The sequence below is a fragment of the Brienomyrus brachyistius genome, unplaced genomic scaffold, assembly GCF_023856365.1.
Source record: "Brienomyrus brachyistius isolate T26 unplaced genomic scaffold, BBRACH_0.4 scaffold102, whole genome shotgun sequence".
Taxonomy (NCBI): Eukaryota; Metazoa; Chordata; class Actinopteri; order Osteoglossiformes; family Mormyridae; genus Brienomyrus; species Brienomyrus brachyistius.
In genome coordinates this window covers 494,102-517,658 of record NW_026042377.1, presented here as the reverse complement: position 1 = coordinate 517,658, position 23,557 = coordinate 494,102, and the positions used below count along the sequence as shown (strand labels likewise).

The 23,557-nt window shown below is 41.7% G+C and overlaps 4 protein-coding genes and 1 pseudogene across 4 annotated transcripts in view; 1 reads left to right on the top strand and 4 right to left on the bottom strand.

The window, feature by feature from the left end:
- Window positions 1–23,557, bottom strand: part of LOC125727556 (malate dehydrogenase, mitochondrial-like) — a 115,372-nt gene that overhangs the window by 4,616 nt on the left and 87,199 nt on the right. The window lies entirely within an intron of this gene.
- Window positions 1–23,557, bottom strand: part of LOC125727555 (malate dehydrogenase, mitochondrial-like) — a 112,959-nt gene that overhangs the window by 4,616 nt on the left and 84,786 nt on the right. The gene's annotated exons all lie outside the window — the stretch shown is intronic.
- On the bottom strand, window positions 616–19,078 carry LOC125727538 (malate dehydrogenase, mitochondrial-like; annotated as a pseudogene).
- LOC125727545 (neurotensin receptor type 1-like) overlaps window positions 8,927–23,557 on the bottom strand; it is a 131,867-nt gene continuing 117,236 nt past the window's right edge. The window contains exon 5 of the transcript XR_007388796.1: window positions 8,927–9,011. The gene's annotated coding sequence lies outside the window, so the exon portion shown is untranslated. The remainder of the gene's footprint in view (window positions 9,012–23,557) is intronic.
- LOC125727548 (malate dehydrogenase, mitochondrial-like) lies at window positions 20,556–21,572 on the top strand. Its single transcript, XM_049004351.1, has one exon. The coding sequence runs from the start codon at window positions 20,556–20,558 to the stop codon at window positions 21,570–21,572; it is 1,017 nt and encodes a 338-aa protein (XP_048860308.1).

Here is a 23,557-nt window from a genome sequence, read left to right as displayed (position 1 = left end):
TCTTTTTCTTTAAGATGGATTTCTGTGCTGCACTGTAAATTATTACTAAGAATACCACCTAAAAAGCATGCGTCATATGTTGAATGAAATACAGTAACAAAGGTAGAAAAAAGAACTACTTAGGGTGCCATTTTGTAAAAGTTTTAAAACTCCAGCCACTGGACCTTCATCATAAACACTAAAGGAAAGAAGAAAATTTAAAAAGAGCCATTAACCAATTTCAGTTTCTTACATTGTTCATTAATCAGTCATTGTGTAAAACATGACACCAAAGTGTATAAATGCAGTGGATTTTCTTGTGTCTAATATAGTGTTTTCATATGCTCATCCATGATGGATAAACTTATCCAAGAGTATTTCGTGGAGGGTCATAGCTCGGAAATAATAATGGACTTTTATAATAATTTAACTGTGAACATTTCAAAGCAACAACAATAAAATACACTACCTTTCAATTACTCTGTGGGTCCTGTCAATTCATTCAAATCTTTAGCCTTCTCCCACAGAGGTTACCTTCACACTCCTCTTTCAGTAGTAATTTTTTTCCCATTTGAAACGATTGTCAATCCTTCTCTTTTAAATCCCAGAAATTTTGAAATGACTCCATTGCACTTTTTACTGTGCTTCTCCTTGAGCTGCTGTTTCTCTGACAAAGTCCTCCCCCTTCCTGATGGAGGCCTTTAGTCCATTCAGTGCTTCCACCACAAGTTTTTCCTCGAATGCGGAAAGCTTTCCAAGGCCCAAGTTCCTCTTCACTCCGTTGGTGCCGAGGAGGAGAGGGGTGGAGAAATATGTGCATTTGCCTTCCTCTGACCTGACGAATGCACATTCCTTGACCCCCTCTTTGCCATTCATGGCATCCAGCAGGTACAAGGCGAACCTAGCCCCTGCATACGCCATGGAGAGGGTGGCAGAGCCTGCCCCAGCCTTAGCCTTCACGACCTCAGTGCCTGCTTCTTGGATACGGTGCGTCAAGGCAGCAAACGTATCCTCAGTGAACTCCACTTTGGGAGTGCACTGAGATAACAGAGGAATTATGGTCTTGCCCGCATGGCCACCAACTACAGGGACGTTGACATGAGCAGGATTCAGTTCCGTGAGTTAGGCCACGAAGGTGTTAGCCCTGACGATGTCTAGAGTCGTCACACCAAACACCCGCTTAGGGTTGTAAACTCCATGCTTCTTAAGAATCTCTGAAGCTATGGGAACAGTGGAGTTTACTGGGTTGGTAATTATACATATCATCGCTTCAGGGCAGTTGCGGGCACAGGCATCAGCCAGGGTGGCCACGATGGAGGCGTTGGTATCAAAGAGGTCATACCATGCCAGTGACCTGGGTCCTGGTCTCGATGTGGCTGAGGTTTGCAGCTACTCCGAGGGTGTGGACAACATCGTTTAGTGAGAGCTGGCTGACCAGTGGACTCTTCTTCAGGAGCAGTGACAGGGGCTGGCTGATGCCCCCAAACGCACCCAACACTGCCACCTTTGTTTTGCTCCCGGCATTGTATTGCAATGCTCGCAGCTGATCTGGCGATGCAAGAGAACATTCTGATGCGAGAGAGTACTGCTTTGCTAGTAAGCTGAAAACAAAATGAGAATTCTGTAGATTCTCCCTTAGCAACAGTGAGATTTATTCCCTGGGTTTTAGAGCTTATACACGTAAGCAACTACGTAAATACGCAAACTAGGGATGCAACATCTCCTTCGAAATGGACTGGGACTGGAACTGAATGGAAGAACATCACTCTGTGGATGAAATGTGTTTCGGGACTGAAAGAAATGCATTTTGTGTATGTTGCAGGTGCATGCCTGTGTAGTACCTTCTAATTCCTACACAGTAGGTATACTAACTGAGTAACAAACTGTTAAAAACACAGCTAAATTGTTTACAATTGCAGAGTAATGGTCTTTAGGTCTCCGCTATCCAGATAACATTTGTTTTTTTGTCATACACATCTTCAGTGCTATTGTCACTATTTCAAATTGAGATGATTGTTCAAGAAAATAATATTGTCAGCAGTTTTAGGTAAGTCAAAACTGTTTATTGTATTCTGCATCAGTTCTGCTTCATGTCGACAATTGCCAAACATAGTATATGATTGAGTTGATCTGTTTTTGCTAATATACATACACTTTTTCAATAGGGAAGTAACTTTAACTCTGTTTTGATCCAGCCTGCATTCAGGCTATGGTGTCGATCTGGCCTTGGTTTCCATATAGCAATGTTCATTATACTATATTCTTAAAGCACATTATTGCATCTGTGCTGGCCTTTGATCTGATCTAGTTTATACTATTTGACACCCTGTTTGGTTGTGTGATGATTCCATAGTCAAATTGTTTTGCTAATAAAGATACTCAAATGGTGAACATACTGTAAATTTGTTTGTTAGCAAAGAATATTGAGTGTATTTTTGGTAGATGTTAAGTGACTAACATGCAAATATAGAAAGTCTCAGTGTGTGCAGAAGCTTTTGACTGAGAGTGTATTTCATTCCATTGTACATTATTTAATTCATGTGCTTCCAATCAGTCATTGTATAGGAGCAGGCATTTATGACATGCATTTGTACTTATGCTGCACTGCCAGTGCTGCCCCCAACAGGGGTATTGCCCCTGAGCTGACCCTCACAAGCACTATATGGTGCCTCTGTCTTGTGTTTTCACTACATTTGGGTGGGCTTGATTTGCACACATCTAACCACTGCACCACTCATGTACAACATTTACATACTGTAATTATATAGCAATGCAATTATATAGATAAGCAACAATGTAGCAATCTGGAATTTTTGGAAGCAGGGGTATTGGAAATGATGGGACAGGGGGGACCCCCTCTCCCTTCTCTGAAAATTAATTATGAATCTGAGCTTTAGTGAGGCTATTAAGTGTTTTATGAGGACAAAACACATCTAATAAAATGTATATTCCTGTTTTATATAGTTGTGAAACTAAATTTTAAATAAGTCTAATTTTAAATGAAATCTTTATCATTCAAAATAATTGTAACATCTTGCTCCCATCCTTTCACAATGTGACTATTGTATATGTGCCCAGTGCGATGTCACAATACACATTGCATTTGCCCCCACCCCACCGCCAAAGCAAATTCTGTTCCCCCAGTGTCACACTCCTGTAGGCACCACTGTAGGCACAAAACACATATTACTTGTGAATAATTTAGCAAGTATTATTAGAAGATAAATTTCTGGGTGTGAAAGTATTAGCGTAAACTATGACATGAACTCATTTTGGCTGCATTAATGAATCACTTTAATTACTGAGGTGTTTCTCAGTCACGCCAGTGGTCTTTGGTGTCCAGGGGTGTCTTTCTCTTGTGTGATATTATGCATTCACCACTCTTTTGGGGTTTTCCCATGTTAAGTTTAAAATGGCCTAGGAACAAATGCATTTCACGTGAAAGTATTTTGTATTTTTAATTCTCAAACAAAATATGAATACAATACAAATACAGTTCTATAGTTATTTATTTATACATCAGTTTTCACTGATTGCTTGCCCAGTACAGGAAGCTACCTGTTTGGCCAGCAGATGTTGCTGAACATCCGGTCTTCTACCCTAATGTCAGTCCTAATTTGTTTATTAAGTGGTCACACCTGTTCCTTGTTTAAACCTCATCAGCTGTGTATATACCCTTTCCCTGGTTCTCTGTTATCTGACAACCACATCTCGTCATGCCACAAGTTACAGTAACTGTATTTAGAGACACCTCTTGACCAGATGTTTTTGAACTGTGGGAGGAAACTGAAGGAGATTTACATAAACAGTGGGATACTATTCAGATTCCATTTGTACATAGAGAGCCAGAGGCAGAAATCAAACCCACGAACCTGGCTTTGTGAGGCATGCCTAAGCACCAAACCACTATGTCATCCTATTAGCATTATTAGCTGCATTAACATTGCATCATTTCCCTAGATTCTTCTTCTTTTAGTGGTTTATATCCTTTTAAAATTTAAAGTTAGGTGTAGGTGGTAAAAACTTCCTACTGGAGATGTTTTATTTGCATTTTAGCTCCATTACTTGGACCAGCTGTAGTCTGGGCACCAAAGAGTCACCCTAAATCACAGCAGACCTTGAAGTAAGTGACCTCATAAGCGGCCCTCACAACAGGTCACTTTCCGAGGACGGAACTGAAAGTGACGGCACTGTATGGCCTGTAAGCATCTGACAAGAAACTACAGGCACAGCTTTTCATTATCTTCATTACCCCAAAGCCTCGGTCACACAGAACAGCTTGCAGAAATGCAAGATATATTCACCACTGTAATTATATTTGCTTTCATTTTTACTGAAATACATGAAAACACCTTTATTCCAGTATGTAATTGTTGTAAGTGCTTTACTGCAAATTGGTATCGAATACACTTCTGAGTGGTAATGCACAGGGCATAAAATGTGGCTCTTTAAAGCAAAATGAACACTGTTTCTGCCATTAAACAGCATGACGAAAGTACTAGCAGGAATTATGCTAGCAGAATTGCAGGTTTTGTGTTTTTCATTTAGATCTGAGGTTGGAGCAGCTGCGCTTGTGTGTGAACTCATCTGTCACTCTGACCCTCCTTATTCCAAGGTTTTCTTCCAATGGTACATCTCCTGTCAGTTATAGAGAAAAGGATAATGCTTAGCTGCAAATCTCTGGCCATCTTTAACAATGAATCACAATGCAGAACAATATGTTTCCTTTATATATATTCTGCTCATATTTCTTTTTTATTTTCTAGTTTTTCATGTCTTATTCAGTAGTGTAGGAACTGAGGGAACTGATGCCATGTCTATAAGAATCTATGAACACATGACACATTATAATGCATTCATAAAGCATTATAAATATGGCTATATATATATATATATATATATATATATATATATATATATATATATATATATATATAAAAGGAATATAAAATTATTATGCATTATGACTTCTTTATGAAGCACTCATTTATAATGCACTATGCCTTCATAATGAAGTACCAAGCATCCTTCATTATTATACTGACCATTATAATACATTATGAAGATATCTGTGCTGCATTATAAATGAGAGCTTCATTTGAGCTTATGAAGTATTATAATCAACACTATAATGCCTTATGACTCTCAAAGGAAGATGTTGTAATGCTTTATTATTTTTTATACCAAACATTATACTGCATTATAGATGACAGCTTTAAGTAAAGAGTTACCCAGTATTCTTATAAAGACGAGCGATAATAGTTGATACTGCTGACCTTGGTTGTGGTCATTTGAGCCCCATGACTTTTAATTAAATGCCAGGTACTAATCAGTCACTTGGAAGTTTTGAAAAGGTCATCAAAGCCATGCAGGTTCACGTCTGTGTGTGTGTGTGTGTGTGTGCGTGCGTGCATGTGTATGACCATTGCAATAACACAAAAATCACGTTACTCTCAAAAAGTATGTCCATGTACACATTTATTTATTGAATGTTATTTATATCAGAATACACTGCTCAAAAAGTTAAAGGAACTCTTTTTAATCAGAGTCTAGTATCAAGTCAATTAAACTTCTGGGATATGTATCTAGTCAGTTTAGTAGCAGAGGGGGCTGTTAATCGGTTTCAGCCGCTTTGGTGTTAATGAAATTAAGAACAGGTGCACTTGAGGGGAAACAATGACACAGCCCCCAAAACAAGAATGGTTTAACAGCTGGAGGCCACTGACATTTTTCACTCCTCACTTTTTCCGACAGTTTTTTCACTAGTTTTGCATTTGGCTCCTGGTAGCATGAGGCGATACCTGGACCCTATGGAGGTTGCACAGGTAGTCCAACCCCTCCAGGATGGTGCATCAATATGTGCCATTGCCAGAAGGTTTACTGTATCTCCCAGCACAGTCTTAAGGGTTTGGAGGAGATTGCAGGAGACAGACAGTTACTCTAGGAGAGCTGGATCCATCAGTAGGGCTGGTACGTACTATTTTATGCGAGGAACTGGATGAGCACTGTCAGAACCAACAAAATTACCTCCAGCAGGCCACTGGTGTGAATGTCTCTGATCAAACAATCAGAAACAGACTTCATGAGGGTGGCCTGAGGGTCTGACGTCCTCTAGTGGGCCCTGTGCTCACTGCCCAGCACCATGGAGCTCGATTGGCATTTGCCATAGAACACCAGAATTTGCAGGTCTGCCACTGGCACCCTGTGCTTTTCACAGATGAGAGCAGGTTCACCCTGAGCACATGTGACAGACGTGAAGGGGTCTGGAGAAGCCGTGGAGAACGTTATACTGCCTGTAAAATTGTTCAGCATGACCGGTTCGGTGGTGGGTCAGTGATGGTCTGGGGAGGCATATCAATGGAGTGACGCACAGACCTCTACAGGCTAGACTATGGCACCTTGACTGCCATTAGGTATCGGGATGAAATCCTTGGACCCATTGTCAGACCCTATGTTGGTGCAGAGGGTCCTGGGCTCCTCCTTTTGCACGACAATGCCCGGCCTCATGTGGGGAAAGTATGCCAGCAGTTTCTGGAGGATGAAGGAATTGATACCATTGACTGATCCCCATGCTCGCCTGACCTAAATCCAATAGAACACTAGGGACTAGTGAATAATAGAATAATAGGGACATTATGTTTCGGTCCATCTGACACCAGCAGGTTGCACCTCAGACTGTCCAGGAGTTCAGGGATGCCCTGGTCCAGATCTAGGAGGAGATCCCCCAGGACACCATCCGTGGTCTCATTAGGACCATGCCTCGACATTGTCAGGCATGCATATAACCACGTGGGGACCATACAAACTACTGATTATGATTCTGAGTTACTGTAATGACATTTTTCCAAAATGGACTGGCCTGCCGCATAATTTCTTTCACTTAGATTTTCAGGGTGTCTTTGAATTCAGCCTCTGTAGGTTGATAAATTTCATTTCCATCAAACAGTGTGGCATCCTTTCATTCCTAATACATTACCCAGTCCACATTGGCATAGATATCCAGTATGATTTTTTTCCCATTGAGATCTGATGTGTTTTCAAAGCGTTCCTTTAATTCTTTTGAGCAGTCTACATGTTCTCATTGTTGTCTATAAATAAATATATAGCAGATATTTAATTCTTGCTCAGATTTACAATTCCTTTTTTCAGTAACAGATGCAAGCAACGTGACTTCACAAGAATAGCTTCAATACAACAAACGCTGCAATCACAAAAAAAGCAAAATACAAATTCACCAGAGTGGTTTCACCTTCACATGTAATAATGTAATAATGATGTAATCACACTTTGCTCATATACTGTAGCAGATGCTGTGAATACGGTTCTTGATATATGACTCATTTAATGCTGAATAAATCTTGTGTAATTATCAAAGTGGAGATAAAGATGAAAGTTTGTGTAAATGGTAGCAAGTGGAGTTACATACTGTTCTCATGTAATTATGGTTTTAAAATGATTGTTTTCATGAAAAAATTTCTCTTTTTGTATTTCCCAGTAGGATTATGCTGAATGAAACAAATTAAAAACAAATGTATGATTATTAATGTGTAAGAATTTATGTGTAAGAATTGGGATTGAAGACATTGGTTTCATTCTGTACTCCATATTCTATTCTCTTAGTGGAGTGGATTTAAATGAAACAGAAAACACATTGCTGTTTTTCAGTCGGTGTTATGACCCAGTTTGGTTAATTCAAGAGGCTGGTTTGCTACAGCAATCTGAATAAAAGAAGAAATGGGCACAGTCTTCCAATGCTTTAAACCACATATAGCAAAATGTAATGGGACATTGATTTGCTGTGATGTCTGTAAAAATAGAATTGAGAGACATTTGGATGATGCACTATCAACAAGCTGGATGATGATGAAAAACATTCACAGCCTAGGATGGACGCGAACACACATGACTGGAAATGCAGCCGTCTTTAGAACCGTCTGCAGAGGAGTTTTTAATGAAAAATTTCTCTTTATCTACTGGGCACAGTGTTTCTGTTTTGGAAAACAGATTTTTACTTTTGTACTGAACGGTTTATGCTGAATGTCACTTAAAGGGTGACGCACCTGTGAAGACTGACAAAGCTTCACAGTGCAACACAGTGATATATCCAACATGGCATCCTGCTCCCTTTTGAGCTAACAAGGAAATAATGTAGCTGTCATCCATGCTGTTTCCTGCCGCTCTCAGACTCTCAGAGGTGACACGGACTCTGTTTGCAGTCTAAGGTGCTGTTTTGTGTTCTCAGGATCCAGATCTGTTAGGCTGGTACTCTTTCAGCTCTGTGCATGTCAAAAATGATGAGTCACGCTGACGGACAGTGGAATCCTTTTGCAACCTTCTACAATTTTAGGATTATTTTCCAAACGTCAATATTTGTTGGCCGCAAAGAGAGTAGGACGATTATCCTTTTGGCATTCTAAATAGATACACATATAGCATGATGCTATGTTATTAGGCTAAAATAAAGAACTGAATGGCGTATAGAATGAAAGTCCTTCTTTCTTAATTCTGCTCAAGAAAATTCACAGGCCACCTGAACTGAAAATAATTACCAAGCTATGAGATTAATATTTTGATCACTGAGTATGTGTATACAGCCTAACGTTTTGGGCAATTATGAAAATGACTCTTACCTTCCCCTTTCCCTGAAGGCTGATGAAAAAAAACAACGAATACCGTTATTGGCACATTCAGTTTGAGACTAATTCTGCTGCTTTGATTTTACTGTAGCCATGATCCTCCCTTGCTTGCCAGGTGATATTAATTAGCATTAGCTAATCAGAGATCAGTACACAGTCTCCTTGATAACATTGGTAGAGCAGGTGTGGTTGCTGGAGGTACTATTGGAGTATCTGGTCAGGACCTGTCTCTGCTTCTTCTGGTGACAGGGCAGGCAGAAGTAATTTACCATGGAGAAAAAGATCTGCCTGTAGTTTGCCGATACCAGGTTGTAGAGGATGGGGTTGATAACAGAGCTGACATAGAACAGCACGTTTGTCACCATGTAGAAGTAGTGGTAGAAGTCATATAGGCTGCTGTGGGAGAAAAGAGACAGGAAGGGAATGTTGCTTGATCCCATCAATCCATGCAGAAGGTCTATACAGAACCACTTGTCTAGTTTATTATTTTACATAATAGTAGAAACATTAGTTACACACCGTATACTGTAACTGCCAGAAAACGCTTTTAGACAAATATATGGTCATTTATGCAGTAAAAGCAATATTTCCAGCCGAGTATATTAAACCAATGTAATTATCGTGTCAGTATAAGCACAATGAGGTGCTGTAATAGACAGCAATAATACTGTATCCATTCAGTATTTCAGTAACAGAAAAACTGCTTCAATGACATTGAGCTTTACAGAACAAGGTCTTAGTGCCAAAAGCATGGGAAGTTTATAACCCACGGCTGATTGCCCATAGTACAGTGGAGCTGAGATGTCTGTAATGAGTCCTGTTTGAAAGGGCTCTCCACAGTACCCTTGAAAATGACACAACCTCAATTGCTAAAGTAAAAAAATTCAGCTTTACGGTTAAAAAAAGTTGCTTTGGATAAATCCATCAGCCAAACAAGCAAGCGTAACTCAGCAGAATGGAAAAAAGCCATTCCTTATTGCGTTCCTTGCTAGTGCATTTGTGTAATCAGGATATGAACATCATGCACTTTTATGTAACTCTCATCAGCAGCCTTTACCTGTATTATTATATTATTAAAAGCTAAGTCAGTGTACTTGTGGTAAAAAATAAAACATCTTATATAATTCCTCTCAAGTTTCCTTCGGCCTTCACAAGCATGCATTCATTTAGTCCGAGTTAAGAACACTTTTTTCCCCCCATCATCTATAAAGCTGAATGAAATTTGAAAAACCATGGCAACTGTAAAAGGAAACATATGCAGTCAACACTCTTAGTCAGGAGAATCTGACCAAATCCCATTACTAACAGCCTTTTAAATTCGGCGCTTCTGTCAGATTGGAATATTGATTTAGTTAGGCACCAGACATGCTACAGTATGACTGTGCTCAAAGTACTTCTTTTCTCTTTTTTTAGCTTGTTACTTGTGTGTTTTTCAATAAGTAACCTATGGATGATGATCTTCAAACATCATATACACACTAACCCGCAACCCTTTACCCAAAACTTGGTAATAAGATGGACAGATCGAAGGAATTTTGCAGTATTTCATCTGACATCCACCACTGAAAATGAGAGTGAATTCCTTTCCCTGAATAGCTTTGCATTTTGCCTTATTCGAACTGACCTACCGCAGTGCATCATGTATTGGTGGCGTGTGACACAGTTCACTGCGTAGCGATGTCTGTGGGTCTGCTAGCATTCAAACATGAGCGGTGTGTGATTCCCTCTCTCTTCAGCATACTGTCGCATTGGTACATATTGCTGCAATCTGCTCAGGAGCTGAAAAGTCAGTGTAATTACCTACAAGACTTCTGATTAAAATGGTGACCTTGCTTGACCTTTGGGTTTGACTGATTATTCTCCCAAAGGGTTCTTCCTAAAGCAGTGGAGCAAAATAATACCACATTACGGTCTGCAGTGTCACTCTGCTCCAAGCATTCCTTGTGACATATGTGGTTTGTTTGTTTCTGAAAACAATCCTGCAGAATGACTCCTTTTACCTAAAAGGCAGGACAGAAAACATCACAGGCCTAGAATATTTCATATGTAAAATAAGTCATTTATGGACAGGTATTCGTGAAGAGCACCTTGACCGATTTGATCTGCTGCACTCACTCTGTCCACTCAGTGACGTAGCAGAACATGAGCCGTCTCGTGTGGTAGGGCAGCCAGCACACCACAAACGCGATGACCACAGCGCCTGGCAAGGTACAGGGCCACACAGAGATGTCACCGAGGGAGAGACGGAGGGAGGGAGAAGAGAGACAAACAGTACTGTCACTGCAGGGGGAAAAAAAGGACTGAATGAGGAGCCGTATTCAGTCTTTTTGCCAAAATGTTTTTTCATTTAAGCGTTAATTTGTTAAGAATGCTAGTTTAATCTATCCAGTATTTCTGCTTTATTTGCCTGAAGTGAATTTACAGTAATTGACTGTTTACAGTTCTTTCCAATCATTTTCACACTTGTTTCAATACCATGTCCACTTTTTCAAAACGCTTCACGCTTCACACACAATGCACTAAAAACCACCAAAACACTTCACCCAAAAAGAAGCAGAATTAGAATTTATCATTATTCATCACTTAACTTATAAAAATCAAACAAGGGCAAGAAGCTTTGTATATCTTGTAAGAAGGGACTTAAAAGCTCAGTGGACTGTAATTTAGGCATAGATCATGTATTAATGCCATGACCCTGTTTAGCACTTGCACACAAACATGAAAACATGAAAATGAAAGGAACAGCAATTCTGATACCAAAGGAGGAGTCCAAAAGAGGAAGAACAACAGAATGTAGATGAGGCATTGTTTATTCCTCCCTGGTACCTTTTGGGGGGGGGGGGGCAGGGTCTGTCATTCAGCGAGTGACAAGAGTTACTGATCATACTGATCATCCCAATTACTTATTCATTTCCACATGCCTCTTGTTCCCTGGGTTTGTTTAACCTGAGATTGTTTTAATTAAATTATGCTATTTGGCATTTATAAGTTCACACAGAGAGAGAAAGAGAGAGAGAGAGAGAGAGAGAGAGAGAGAGCGAGAGAGAGAGAGAGAGAGAGAGAGAGAGAGACCTTTACTCCTATATTTGTGGGGACCGTCTATTAATTTCTATGGGAAAAACCAAAATAAAAAATGACCACCTTAACCGCTACCCAGCCTTAACCCTGACCATAAGTAACCAAACAAAATACAAGTCTTTTGGCAGTTTTAGTCACTGATTTTTATTACACTGAGGTTATCCTTAAGGGGACTGGTCCCCACAACTTAAAAATAACAGGTTTTTATCTCATTGTGGGTCCCCACAACATATGGTATACCTGTGACACACACACACACACACACACACAGACACATGCGCGGTATGAATACATTCATCCTTTATTGCAATGTTTCCCAGTCCGGTCCTTGGGACGCACAGACAGTCCACATTTTTTCTCCCTCCCAGCTCCCTGGGCCAAAAATGTGGATTGTCTGGCAGGGAGGGAAAACATGGACTGCTGTGGGTCCCAGAGGACTGGGTTGGGAGACACTGCTTTACAGTATTGATTTAAGATGTTCCTTGGTTGTCATACAACTGCTGGCCAGATAACATCCTGAACCTCTTTGGGAAACAACTCAGAGGTAAGTCCCTCTCAAAATACAAAGTGTGGTATATCGTGACAACATGACAACAAATCTCTGTTCTATGAAATTAATATTTACTATGAGGCATTTACTTGGAGCCCAGGACAGACAGTAAAATACATATTATAAAGCTCTATCACATAAAACTCCTGTAGCAGAAGGACAGCTGCAAAACTGCACCAGATAGTATTTGGCTTAACAGACTTTCTGTTACTGGATGGTCCACCAGCTGGTGGGGGGAGGGGGGGGGATCTTGTTCTGGACCGGAGGAAAGGTGAGTTAGTGGTTAGTTTACCCCCTTTGTAGGAGTCTGACTGTGTGATTGTGGAGGAGTGTGAGAAGTATTATGCTTCTTGTCAGCAATGTAACATGTACGAGTACATAATACTTTCCACTAGTCCCTCATTTATTTCTTAGAAACAATGTTTTTCTTCACAAGTGAGATTACAGACTGGGGCTCACATAATAAAAGTAGAGAGTTTAAAAGATGATGATGCAGAAATATGCACATTATTATTCCTCAGGATCTCTGATTAATACTCTGAGAATGTCTGATTATTACTCTGGGGTTCTCTGATTATTACTCTGAGTAATACTCCGAGGAATTCTGATTATTACTCTGAGGAACTCTGGATCAAACATATTACAGGGAAAAGTGCTGCTGCTGTAAGTTGATGGTACAATGGAGCTCATCACATCTCTCCGATCGGCAATGGGGCACCGCATTGTGGGGCCCTGCTGTGAAATTTGAAAAGGTGTTAAGAGTAGCTCCAGTACTTCCTTACCAGTAACACCTTGTGCCCGACCGTGTCTGTGGCAACCAAAAATTAGGGGGAAACTGAGGGAGAAAGGGGGAGGCTTGGGACACAGCTGTACTTTTGTGTGGGAAAAGATCCTATTATTGATAATGGCTCTCCCAATCCACTCCGCTCATCTGTGTTACTGAAGGAACATTTAAGCGAATTTTTTTGCTCTAAAATGAATTCTGTGCAAGTGTGTGTCTAAAACACTGTTTTGGTTATTTTTTAGTTTTGTTCTTCTAATCATCCTGGGTTTTTTTTCCAGACTCTATGATCCACAGACGTAGGTGTGTCACATAAATCCCTTTACCGATTGTCTGTTGTTTCCTGATACATGCCGAAAGAGAAAAACTTCCTTCTTGATAAAATTATCTACCATCACAGCAGGACGGAAACCATTTCAATGATCTATTTGTGCCTTCAAATTGGTCGAGTGAAATCCAGCTGATGAAGATAAAGGCTTCATTTCCGCTTTTACGAAACCTTTCAGTGGCTACCTGTTGCTTTCTGGGAAATAAGTGTGTTGAAAAATCGGTCAGTGCTCGATGCTTTTCTAAATGGATGAACATTAGTGACACCAGGTGGTCAAATAAGTAAATAGCAGGTCATTTTGACTGAGTGTAGTACATCAGAATATACACAAGTAGGCAAAAATGTAAGTGGCCTGTAGTGCAAAGGGGTTATGGAAGTCAGGGGCCCTCCTCTTCATCTTCTCGTAGGTCAGATCAAGTTGTGGCCCTGCACAACCCCCAAACACTCTGTGCATGTAAGCATTCCCAAAAGACATGCATGATAGTTTCTTCCTCACTGCACTCGGGCCAGGGGCAGTGGGGGTTTCTGGTCATCTTAGGCCTGTACAAGAAATCCCTGATGGGCAGCTTACTGTGGAGGCGCCTACAGTTCAGGTCCTGCAGCTGATTCAAACTCTCAGCATGGCCTGAGTACCTCTATAATCAAGTAAATTCTTATAAAAGATGGACTTACTCCATCCCTTGTTAAATCATATACATCTCCAGACTGTATTCACTGTCACCCACCTCACTCACACAGGAAAACACTGGCATTAAATTCTTGGGCCTGTCTGGTTTTGGGTACGTATGTTTAGATGGAATATATCACATATGAGAAAAATCTTATTTTCACCATTTCTATCAAGTTTTAATACTTGGACCACACTACTTCTGAGTACTTGTCTTATTATTGTGCAGTACAGACTAATTTTCTTTTGCTACACATACCAAAAAACATCACACCGTAAACAATCATTTGTAAGACTATATTTAAAGCACATTTCAGGACAGTACATGTTTGCAACAGTCAGATCCTGCTTATTCCCATCAATCCGGGAATACTTCTATTCTACAAAATGCACTCCAGCAGAAAGCCTGTGTTAGAAGGACCTCGTGTGGGGTTGCCCTTGACCTGACTTGAAGTGCACCATGTGGACTGGGAGAATTTCTGACCAGAAACAAATCCCCTTTCTTGATGGAGGCCTTCAACTAGGCAGCTATGATATTCTAGTTATCACTAAATCCCATAGGAATTTAAAAACTTGCGCTAATAAAACCCCTCACAATTTCACCAAAATGAAACAAACATACATATTAAAGAAGAAAAATAGCCTCAACAACCCAAAATTATGTAAAGTGTCCCCAGATTGATAGAAAAGAGCAGGATCTGTGACAAACATGTACTGTCCTTCCCATCGATCCGAGAATACTTATATCCCAGCTCAGAGAAAAGCCAGCAAAAGACCTGTATAGGAAGGACTTTCTGTGGGGCTGCCCTTCACCCAACTGTTCACATGAAGGTCGATCATCTTGCTTCTTGAATGCCTATGGTGAATAGAAGCAACACTGACCGTCACACCTGAACTGCAATAACTCATATTCACTCTGAAACAAATAAGTCCAGCATGCATTAAACTTTTTGGGCTGGTTTACCAGACAGACTAAGCCTAGTCCTAGAATAAAAAGGTATTTTAATCCAGATTAACTGAAGAATGCTTTCTCAGTCACGGTTTGAAATAGTTCTGATGCAACCCATGATTTATGAATTTCCCTTAACTCATCTCTGTAAACTCAGCTTCAATGAGGGGATCAGAATGGCATATTGCTTGATGACAGTGGGTATGCTTAGAATTTCGTGTTTACGTCATGCTCTCACCCATCAACAGCTGAGCCATGTCGCTACAACCAGGCTCATATGCACACTAGCGGTCTAGTACAGCAGTGATTCCCAACCGGGGGTACGCGTACCCCTAGTGGTACGCGAGCACATTACAGGGGGTACGTGGAAAAAAATTTTATATTTAATTTCCCTGATGATGGGTAAATATTATCAGCCATTCCATTAGCTGTGCCCTGGTATAGAAAGAAAATCTATCTGGGATGTGTTGCTTAATGAATAACAAACCCAGCTTTTATCAATGAAAAGAGCAAAAAAAGACATAAACAACAACTACATGACGGAAAGACTAGAGCAGGGCTGTGCATCTGCACGACGCTCCGCTACCGACAGAGGGCATGAGAGAAAGTACAAGACAGACAAAAGTCACTGACGGGTCAAAGCAGCCACAGTCAAATATGGATAAATGGCTGAAACGTCCCGTTGCTCTGGATCCAGGAGAGGGTTCAGCAGACCCCAAGACACGCAAAATAGAAACCAAACGTAAACCTAGGCAGTACAATGACAATTATATTTTCTTCGGGTTCACTTCTACGTCTGCGGACCTGCCACAGCCTCAGTGCTTCTTTTGCGGGGAAATCCTAGCAAATAGCGCAATGAAGCCGGCCCATTTACAACGACATCAGAGCACCAAACACTCGGGAAGTATCGGTAAAACAGAGGCTTTTTACAAACGAAAGTTATCGGAATTTAGGTCAGGTCAGACTGTAATGATGAAAGCTACGTCTGTATCAAGCAAAGCACTGGAGGCATCATACGCCGTATCCCTGCTTGTGGCTAAGTCAAAAAAGCCACACTCAATTGTCGAAGAGCTCATTCTCCCTGCAGCTAGTGTTATGGCTGAAATTATGATTGACAAGAAAGCAGCTGACACACTAAAAAAAGTCCCCCTGTCGAACAACACTGTGTCCCGTCGGATCAACAATATGTCAGTTAATATTATTGGACAAGTGGTGAAGAAAATAAAACAAGCCGGTCAGTTCGCTTTGCAGCTGGATGAAATGACAGATGTGAGTGGAGATGCTCAGCTCCTGGCTTTCGTTCGTTACAAAGATGTGTCGGACATAAATGAGCATATTTTATTTTGTAAAAAGCTGCCAGGAAAGACAACCGGAGGAGAAATGTTCCAGGTTATAGACAGCTTTTTCAAAGAACATGATCTGCAGTGGAATACATGCAGCCACGTCTGTACTGATGGTGCGGCTGCGATGACGGGAAGCGGGAAGGGACTGTTCGGACACATCAAAAAGGTAAACAACGACATTAAATGGATGCACTGTATTATTCATCGTGAAGCACTCGCTAGTAAGAGGGTTTGTCCTGATTTATGTGCTGTTATGGATGATGCTGTGAAGATGATAAACTTCATCCAATCCCGACCACTGAATCATAGACTGTTTGAAACTCTCTGTCATGAGAATGGCGCAGAGCACGAACAGCTATTGCTCCACACAGACGTGCGCTGGCTTTCACGCGGAAAAACGCTCCTGAGACTCTATGAGCTTCGCAATGAAGTTTTTATGTTCCTCAAGGAGCATCTGCATCCTCTTGCTGTGGTGTTTGAGGATGCAAACTGGGTGGCACGCCTTGCATATCTCGTTGATGTGTTTACCAAACTTAACGAGCTCAACCAATCACTTCAGGGGAAGGAGTCACACATCCTTAAAATGTATGACAGAGTGAAAGGATTCACTAAGAAGCTCGAACTATGGGAGAGGAAATGTGATGAGGGAGATGTGAGCTGTTTCCCACTACTTGATGCCCATCTTGCCACCACTGATGTTGCCCGGGGTCCAGTGGTCAAACTGGTGAAAGCACATCTGTCCAAACTCAGCATGTATTTTAGCCAGTATTTTCAGGACATTGAAAAAAATTCAGAAAGACTGGACTGGGTGAGGGACCCATTCATTGTGAGTGAGAGCAGCAGCAACCTTCATGCAAGGCTGCAGGAGCATCTCATGGATTTGTCATCTGACCGTGGGCTGAAAATAGCATTTGCTGAGAAGACATTGACTGAGTTTTGGTGTGATGTGGAGAAGGAATATCCTGAACTGGGAAAACATGCACTGTTTGAACTTTTACCTTTTGGTTCTACCTATATGTGTGAGGTGACCTTCTCAGCTTTGACACACATCAAAACCAAGCAGAGGAATAGACTGGATGTGGAGAACAGCCTGGTAACAGCTGTTTCCACACTGCCCCCAGATCTATCAGAGCTTATCAAAGATAAGCAAGCTCAGGTGTCTCATTAAACTAAACTAAGTTGAATGATGAAAACAAAGTAAAACTGATATGGTTATTTATTTTAGTGTTTTGCTCCTGATGTTCTAAGTTTAAATGTCTGTTTAAAGGGGACTCATTCAGCTTTTGGTATAACAAAGGGAGGTTTATTTACTTTTTTTTAAATTTAGTATTTATTTTCAGATTTATCATTCACTTTCGTGGCAACATATATATTTATGTTAAATTTAAACTGAAAAGAATAAAATGCCCAATAATTAAATGTTCAAGTTATGGAGATTTAATAAAATGTTTTAAATTTGATAATCAGTTGTACGTTCTACTTTTATTGAATCATCAACACATTTGACAAAGGGGGTACTTGTGGTATGAGAAAATCTCTCAGGGGGTACACAATTCAAAAAAGGTTGGGAAACACTGTAGTACAGCACGCGCGGTGTTTGGAAGAGTCATTTTCAGTGCCTTGAGAAAACACTTTGGTGTCAATTAAGAAGTTGCTGCACTGTCATCACTGCGACAGCTGTCCTTCACAACTGCCTGAAATGCATGGATGCCCAGATCCTCCATGAGAAGAGGACAACAATCCAAATGTTCCACCATTTACAACAGACTACAGAGGACTTGCATAGAGATGCTTTTGCATTGCGCTGCTTTAAGTAAATATTTTTTATTTTATTTTCATTCTTCTACTCGGATCACACAAGAGTTTTGTATTCATTTTTAAAACCATGATTAACTATTCCACACTAGGGCCAACCCCTGTCTTAATCTGAATCCTCTCTGGGAAACCAACCCCTTAAGACTAAACTCAGTACCTTGATGCTGGTCTCTGGGATCTCAAAGAGGACAGAACTCCCACATCTGGTACCCAGTTTCAGCAGCATCTCCCTCATTGTCTGCCTCGGATCTCACATCTGAAAACAATAATGCATGGTGAGTACAGGCCTATATTCCACTTTTCATTACCTTCTTCTCGAGCTTAACCCATGGGCACGGGCTTTGCACGAATTACAGCCCAGCAAATTTGGACTCTGACCGTGTATCACACTCACATCAGGACACTCAGGGTACTTCACCAAAATCCGTTTATTACCGAAAGCCAATTCGTGGTCCAAGGAACAGGCAGGGTCAAAGCCAGAGATCAGTCGGTACCAAGTGCCAAAACAATGATCGTGATCCAAATGAGTTGTCGATGAGCCGGGAGCAGGCAGGTCAGGAAGCCAAAAGGTCAATCCTTAAACAGACGGAAGACAGGAGTTAGACCCACGAGGGAGGAACGGGGTTAGGTCGGACAGGAGTGGGAAGGTTCTGGAGGCGCGGGAAGAGGAGCCAGGAAAAGTCGGGCGGTACAGACCTGAAATAGAGACGGCGTTAGATCGCTTAGCAATTGCATAACAAAAAAAACCTTGCACTGAGCGATTTCACTTGTAATCTAATCATTTACTTGTGTCCCATTACTGTGTGACCAGGGAACTCTTCTTCAGGAGCAGTGACAGGGGCTGGCTGATGCCCCTAGACGCATCCAACACTGCCACCTTGGCATTGTTCTGGGAAGAAGTGCAAAAGCTTCGAGCGATGCTTGCAGGTGATCTTGCAACGCGCGAAAACATTCCGATTACTGGTTTGCTGGTAGGATTAAAACAAAATAGAAATTATGCAGATTCTCCCTTAGCAATGGCACTGACATCTATTAAAATAAAAGTTGTCGTGCACTCTGGGTGTTGGCGCGCTCCGGCTTTCCGCATGTTGTACACACGCTACTTGGTACAGGATCTGCGCTGTGTTCGCATCGCGCCGTACAATTAACTGGTGTTTTGTGGTGTTTGCTTATTGTCCACCGATCTGGGTAGAACAATTATTAAAACACGTGAACATAGGGGTTACACACAGTCTTCTTCCTAACAGAGAACATAAAAAGCCCGCTCACCTATCCATCAAAATAATGCATTTTAACAAAAACGACATTAAACGACACACGAATAATTATTCACAAACGTAATCAAAAGCAAAGCTACAAACCTTTATACGGTATAACTGAAAATACACTCCTTGTACGCGACCGCCGAAACACTACGTACCGTCTCGCTGTCCACGGGGCAAACTGAGGTGCCCGGAAGAAGGCATCAGCAGTTGGTACTTTCTTTAAGGGAAATACACACAAACATCCAGTATAAAATTTTATAAGTTTAAAATATAAAAACCAAACCACACTGGTTACACTTACACATAGTTTTTATGTTAAGATCCATTGCACACCGCTGGTCCTAATCTCTAGTGACAAAGCCGGCGTCAGGAGCCGGACGGGTTAGGCGCACCACGAGGCGCTGTGGGATTCCGCCCAGGACTAGCTGCTGAAGCTCGGCTAGCACCAGCGAGTCGGTTTTCGCTTACCGCCCGTAAAACAATCGAGTGCCACCTACCGCCACGCCGCGCAATTCCGGCGATTCTGAACAATTTTGCCAGTACGATTTTGTTTGGATTTCCCCGTCTTCATCTCTGAAATCGCAAATTTCAACCCTCTTGCTGTGTCCTAAGCAGTCAAATAACACGTTTATTGAGCAGATGAAGAGAAGAAAGCAAAAGAATCTGCTGTAACCTTTGTAGGCGCTCACATTATCTGTTGGCTATTTTTTACGGTGGAAAGTAATGGACTGGGAAGAAAATTCGGCCCAATATACAGGGGGCAATATCAGGTTATTTATAATATGAGCAAAGCGACGGATATTAATTTGGTCTTTGATTATTAATTATTTAATTAATTGTTATTAAAACTGCATGATACATTAGTCTTAAGCAGCGAACTAGTGTTTACTGTAGCATTTGTGGCTACCCTATGGAAATAGCCTATATGTTCAGAAAAGTCACGTACACAAAATGCATTTCTTTCACTCCCGAAATGCATTTCGTCCACAAAGTGACGTTCTTCCATTCTGTTCCAGTCCGTGTCCAATGAGATGTTGCGTGCCTAGCTAGCGTTTTACGTAGTTGCTCACGTGTATATTAGTTCTAGAACCTAGGGTGGGTGATAAGGGAGAGTCTGCAGAATTCTCATTTCATTTTCAGCGTACCAGCAAAGCAGTAGTGATAATGTTCTCTCGGATAGCCAGATCAGCTGTGAGTATTGCTCGCAGCTTCTGCAGCTCTTCCCAGAGCAATACAAAGGTGACAGTGTTGGGTGCATCTGGGGGCATCGGCCAGCCCCTGTCACTGCTGCTTAAGAAGAGTCCACTGGTCAGCCAGCTCTCGCTTTATGACGTTGTCCACACCCTCGGAGTGGCTGCAGACCTCAGTCACATTGAGACCAGGGCCCAGGTCACTGGCTACGTCGGCCCTGAACAACTCCCGCAAGCTCTGAAGGGGAGTGAAGTTGTCGTCATTCCTGCTGGAGTGCCCAGGAAGCCCGGGATGACACGGGATGACCTCTTCGGAACCAACGCCTCCATCGTGGCCACCCTGGTTGATGCCTGTGCCCGCAACTGCCCTGAAGCTATGATTTGTCTAATCACCAACCCGGTAAACTCCACTGTTCCCATAGCTTCAGAGATTCTTAGGAAGCATGGAGTTTACAACCCTAAGCGGGTCTTTGGTGTGACGACGCTAGACATCGTCAGGGCTAACACCTTCGTGGCCGAACTCACGGGACTGAATCCTGCTCATGTCAACGTCCCTGTAGTTGGTGGCCATGCGGGCAAGACCATAATTCCGGTCTTATCTCGGTGCACTCCCAAAGTGGAGTTCAGTGTGGATACTCTCGCTAACCTCACGAGGCGTATCCAAGACGCAGGCACTGAGGTGGTGAAGGCGAAGGCTGGGGCAGGCTCTGCCACCCTCTCCATGGCGTATGCAGGGGCTAGGTTCGCCGTGTCTCTGCTGGATGCCATGAATGGCAAAGAAGGGGTCATCGAATGTGCATTCGTCAGGTCAGAGGAAGGCGAATGCACATATTTCTCCACCCCTCTCCTCCTCGGCAGACACGGAGTGGAAAGAAACCTGGGCCTTGGCAAGCTCTCCGCCTTGGAGACCAAGCTGGTGGCGGAAGCACTGGACGAGCTGAAGGCCTCCATTAAGAAGGGGGAGGACTTTGCGAGTGCGCCAACACTTTAACAAAATAAACATTTTTAAAGATTTATAAAATAGAATTACTGTGTAAGCCGCCATGTTGAAATTGCGTCACAGGGGCAACTCGGACAAGAAAACTCTTCGTTGACCTGTCTTGGCCACCTTACCGCACTGATGGGAATGAGCAGGATGTGACTGTGGCAAAATGTACTGACCTGTAACGTACTGCAATTAAATAAACTCTCACGAACTATTTTTCTTGGCCCGTGTTGTTTTTTGGTTTGTGAAGCAGAAAGGTTAATTGTGATTTTTGTTTTTGACAGAGGTTCTGATTCGTTTTGCGATGTAATTTTTTTAAAAGTCAAGCTTCAGAATTAAACATGATCTCCTTAGTTTCAAGTCGGCGACTTTACGTAGGGAATCTTATAATATAACAAGATCTTATAACAGCAAACAGGCTACGTTAGCAGCATCATCCTAAGCAGTTAGATAACACGTTTATCGAGCAGATGAACAGAAAAAAGCAGAAGAATCTCCTGTAAAAACATCAAAAAATGATTTGATCAACGTTCACTAGACCCTGAATGAAAAAAATCCTGGATCAATAACGGCTGCTAATGAAGTTCTGATAATATAATAAAGTTTATGGAGACAGTGTCTTGCAATTGCATGTCTTTTATATTTATTTATTTAAAACAAATAATACCAAACTTGGGGCGGCATTGTGGTGCAGTGGTTAGCATTGTTGCCTCACACCTCTGGGTCCCGGGTTCGAGTTTCCGCCTGGGTTACATGTGTGTGGAGTTTGCATGTTCTTCCCATGTCGTCATGGGGTTTCCTCCAGGTACTCCGGTTTCCCCTCACAGTCCAAAAACATGCTGAGGCTAATTGGACTTGCTAAATTGCCCGTAGGAGTGCATGTGTGAGTGAATGGAGTGAGTGTGCCCTGCGATGGGCTGGCCCCCCATCCTGGGTTGTTCCCTGCCTCGTGCCATTCTGGCATAAGCTCCGGGGACCCCCCGCGACCCAGTAGGATAAGCAGTTTGGAAAATGGATGGATGGAGAGAATACCATACTTTGTGCATTGTGACACGACGGCCTGCTGGCAATCAGCACTATACAGGCTAACAATAATCATGGTATCCACAGCGTTGGCCCAACCATTAAACCAATGCAGGGAGGATGTGAAGGACAGCAGGACAGGAGATGCCTGCTACACAGGTGTGCTCACTGTGTTTAAACTCTGGCAGGACAATATCATTAAACTTACTGACAGTTAAATATATATTACAAATTGTATTGTTGTGTGTAACATGTCGGATGCAATTTCGCTGCCGTCTCCACTATCTGGAGGATTCATTGCAGAAGCAAGAATAACTTCATGTCATTTTATTAGTTTTCTTTTTTTTTAAAGAAAAACGTCCGACGAACGTCCTATAAGTAGATATACAGAAAATGAAGCAGATCTCTGTATAATTCAGCTTCACAAACAGGCAAGTACTGCTAATTGGATACAGGGTTCTTCTTTTTAATGACCCGAAAATGAGTTTCAGGATTCTTAATGAAATAACTCGGCCAGAAAACGAAATGAAACAGAATTTTCAACATATTATTTTAGAACAATTCTACATTTGAACAAACTTACCATAATGTCAGCTCCATTTTCAGACACTACATGGGTCAATGAAAAAGACGGATTTCTATTCGACCGTATGCGGACCAATAGTTGACATTGTTACTAAGAAATGACCAATGAGTTCTCAATTCTCTGTCCTATCCGTGGGAATTACTGAAAGATTAATATCCGACTTTGAATACTACGGTTTCAAGTAAATAAACAGCTAAATTGATAAAAAAAAAAAAAAGAGAGATTTAAAAACGTAACTTGAAACATGTGGTGTGAAAAGTAATAGCTTATAAGACATCATCTGCCGTGACTCGGATTCGAACCGAGGTGTTGCGGCCACAACGCAAAGTACTAACCACTATACGATTACGGCAAGCCACACGAAATTGAAAAATAACACTCG

Bases quoted from the DNA above. Each gene is read 5' to 3' on its own strand.
- LOC125727548 (XM_049004351.1), top strand. From the start codon at position 20,556: ATGTTCTCTCGGATAGCCAGATCAGCTGTGAGTATTGCTCGCAGCTTC.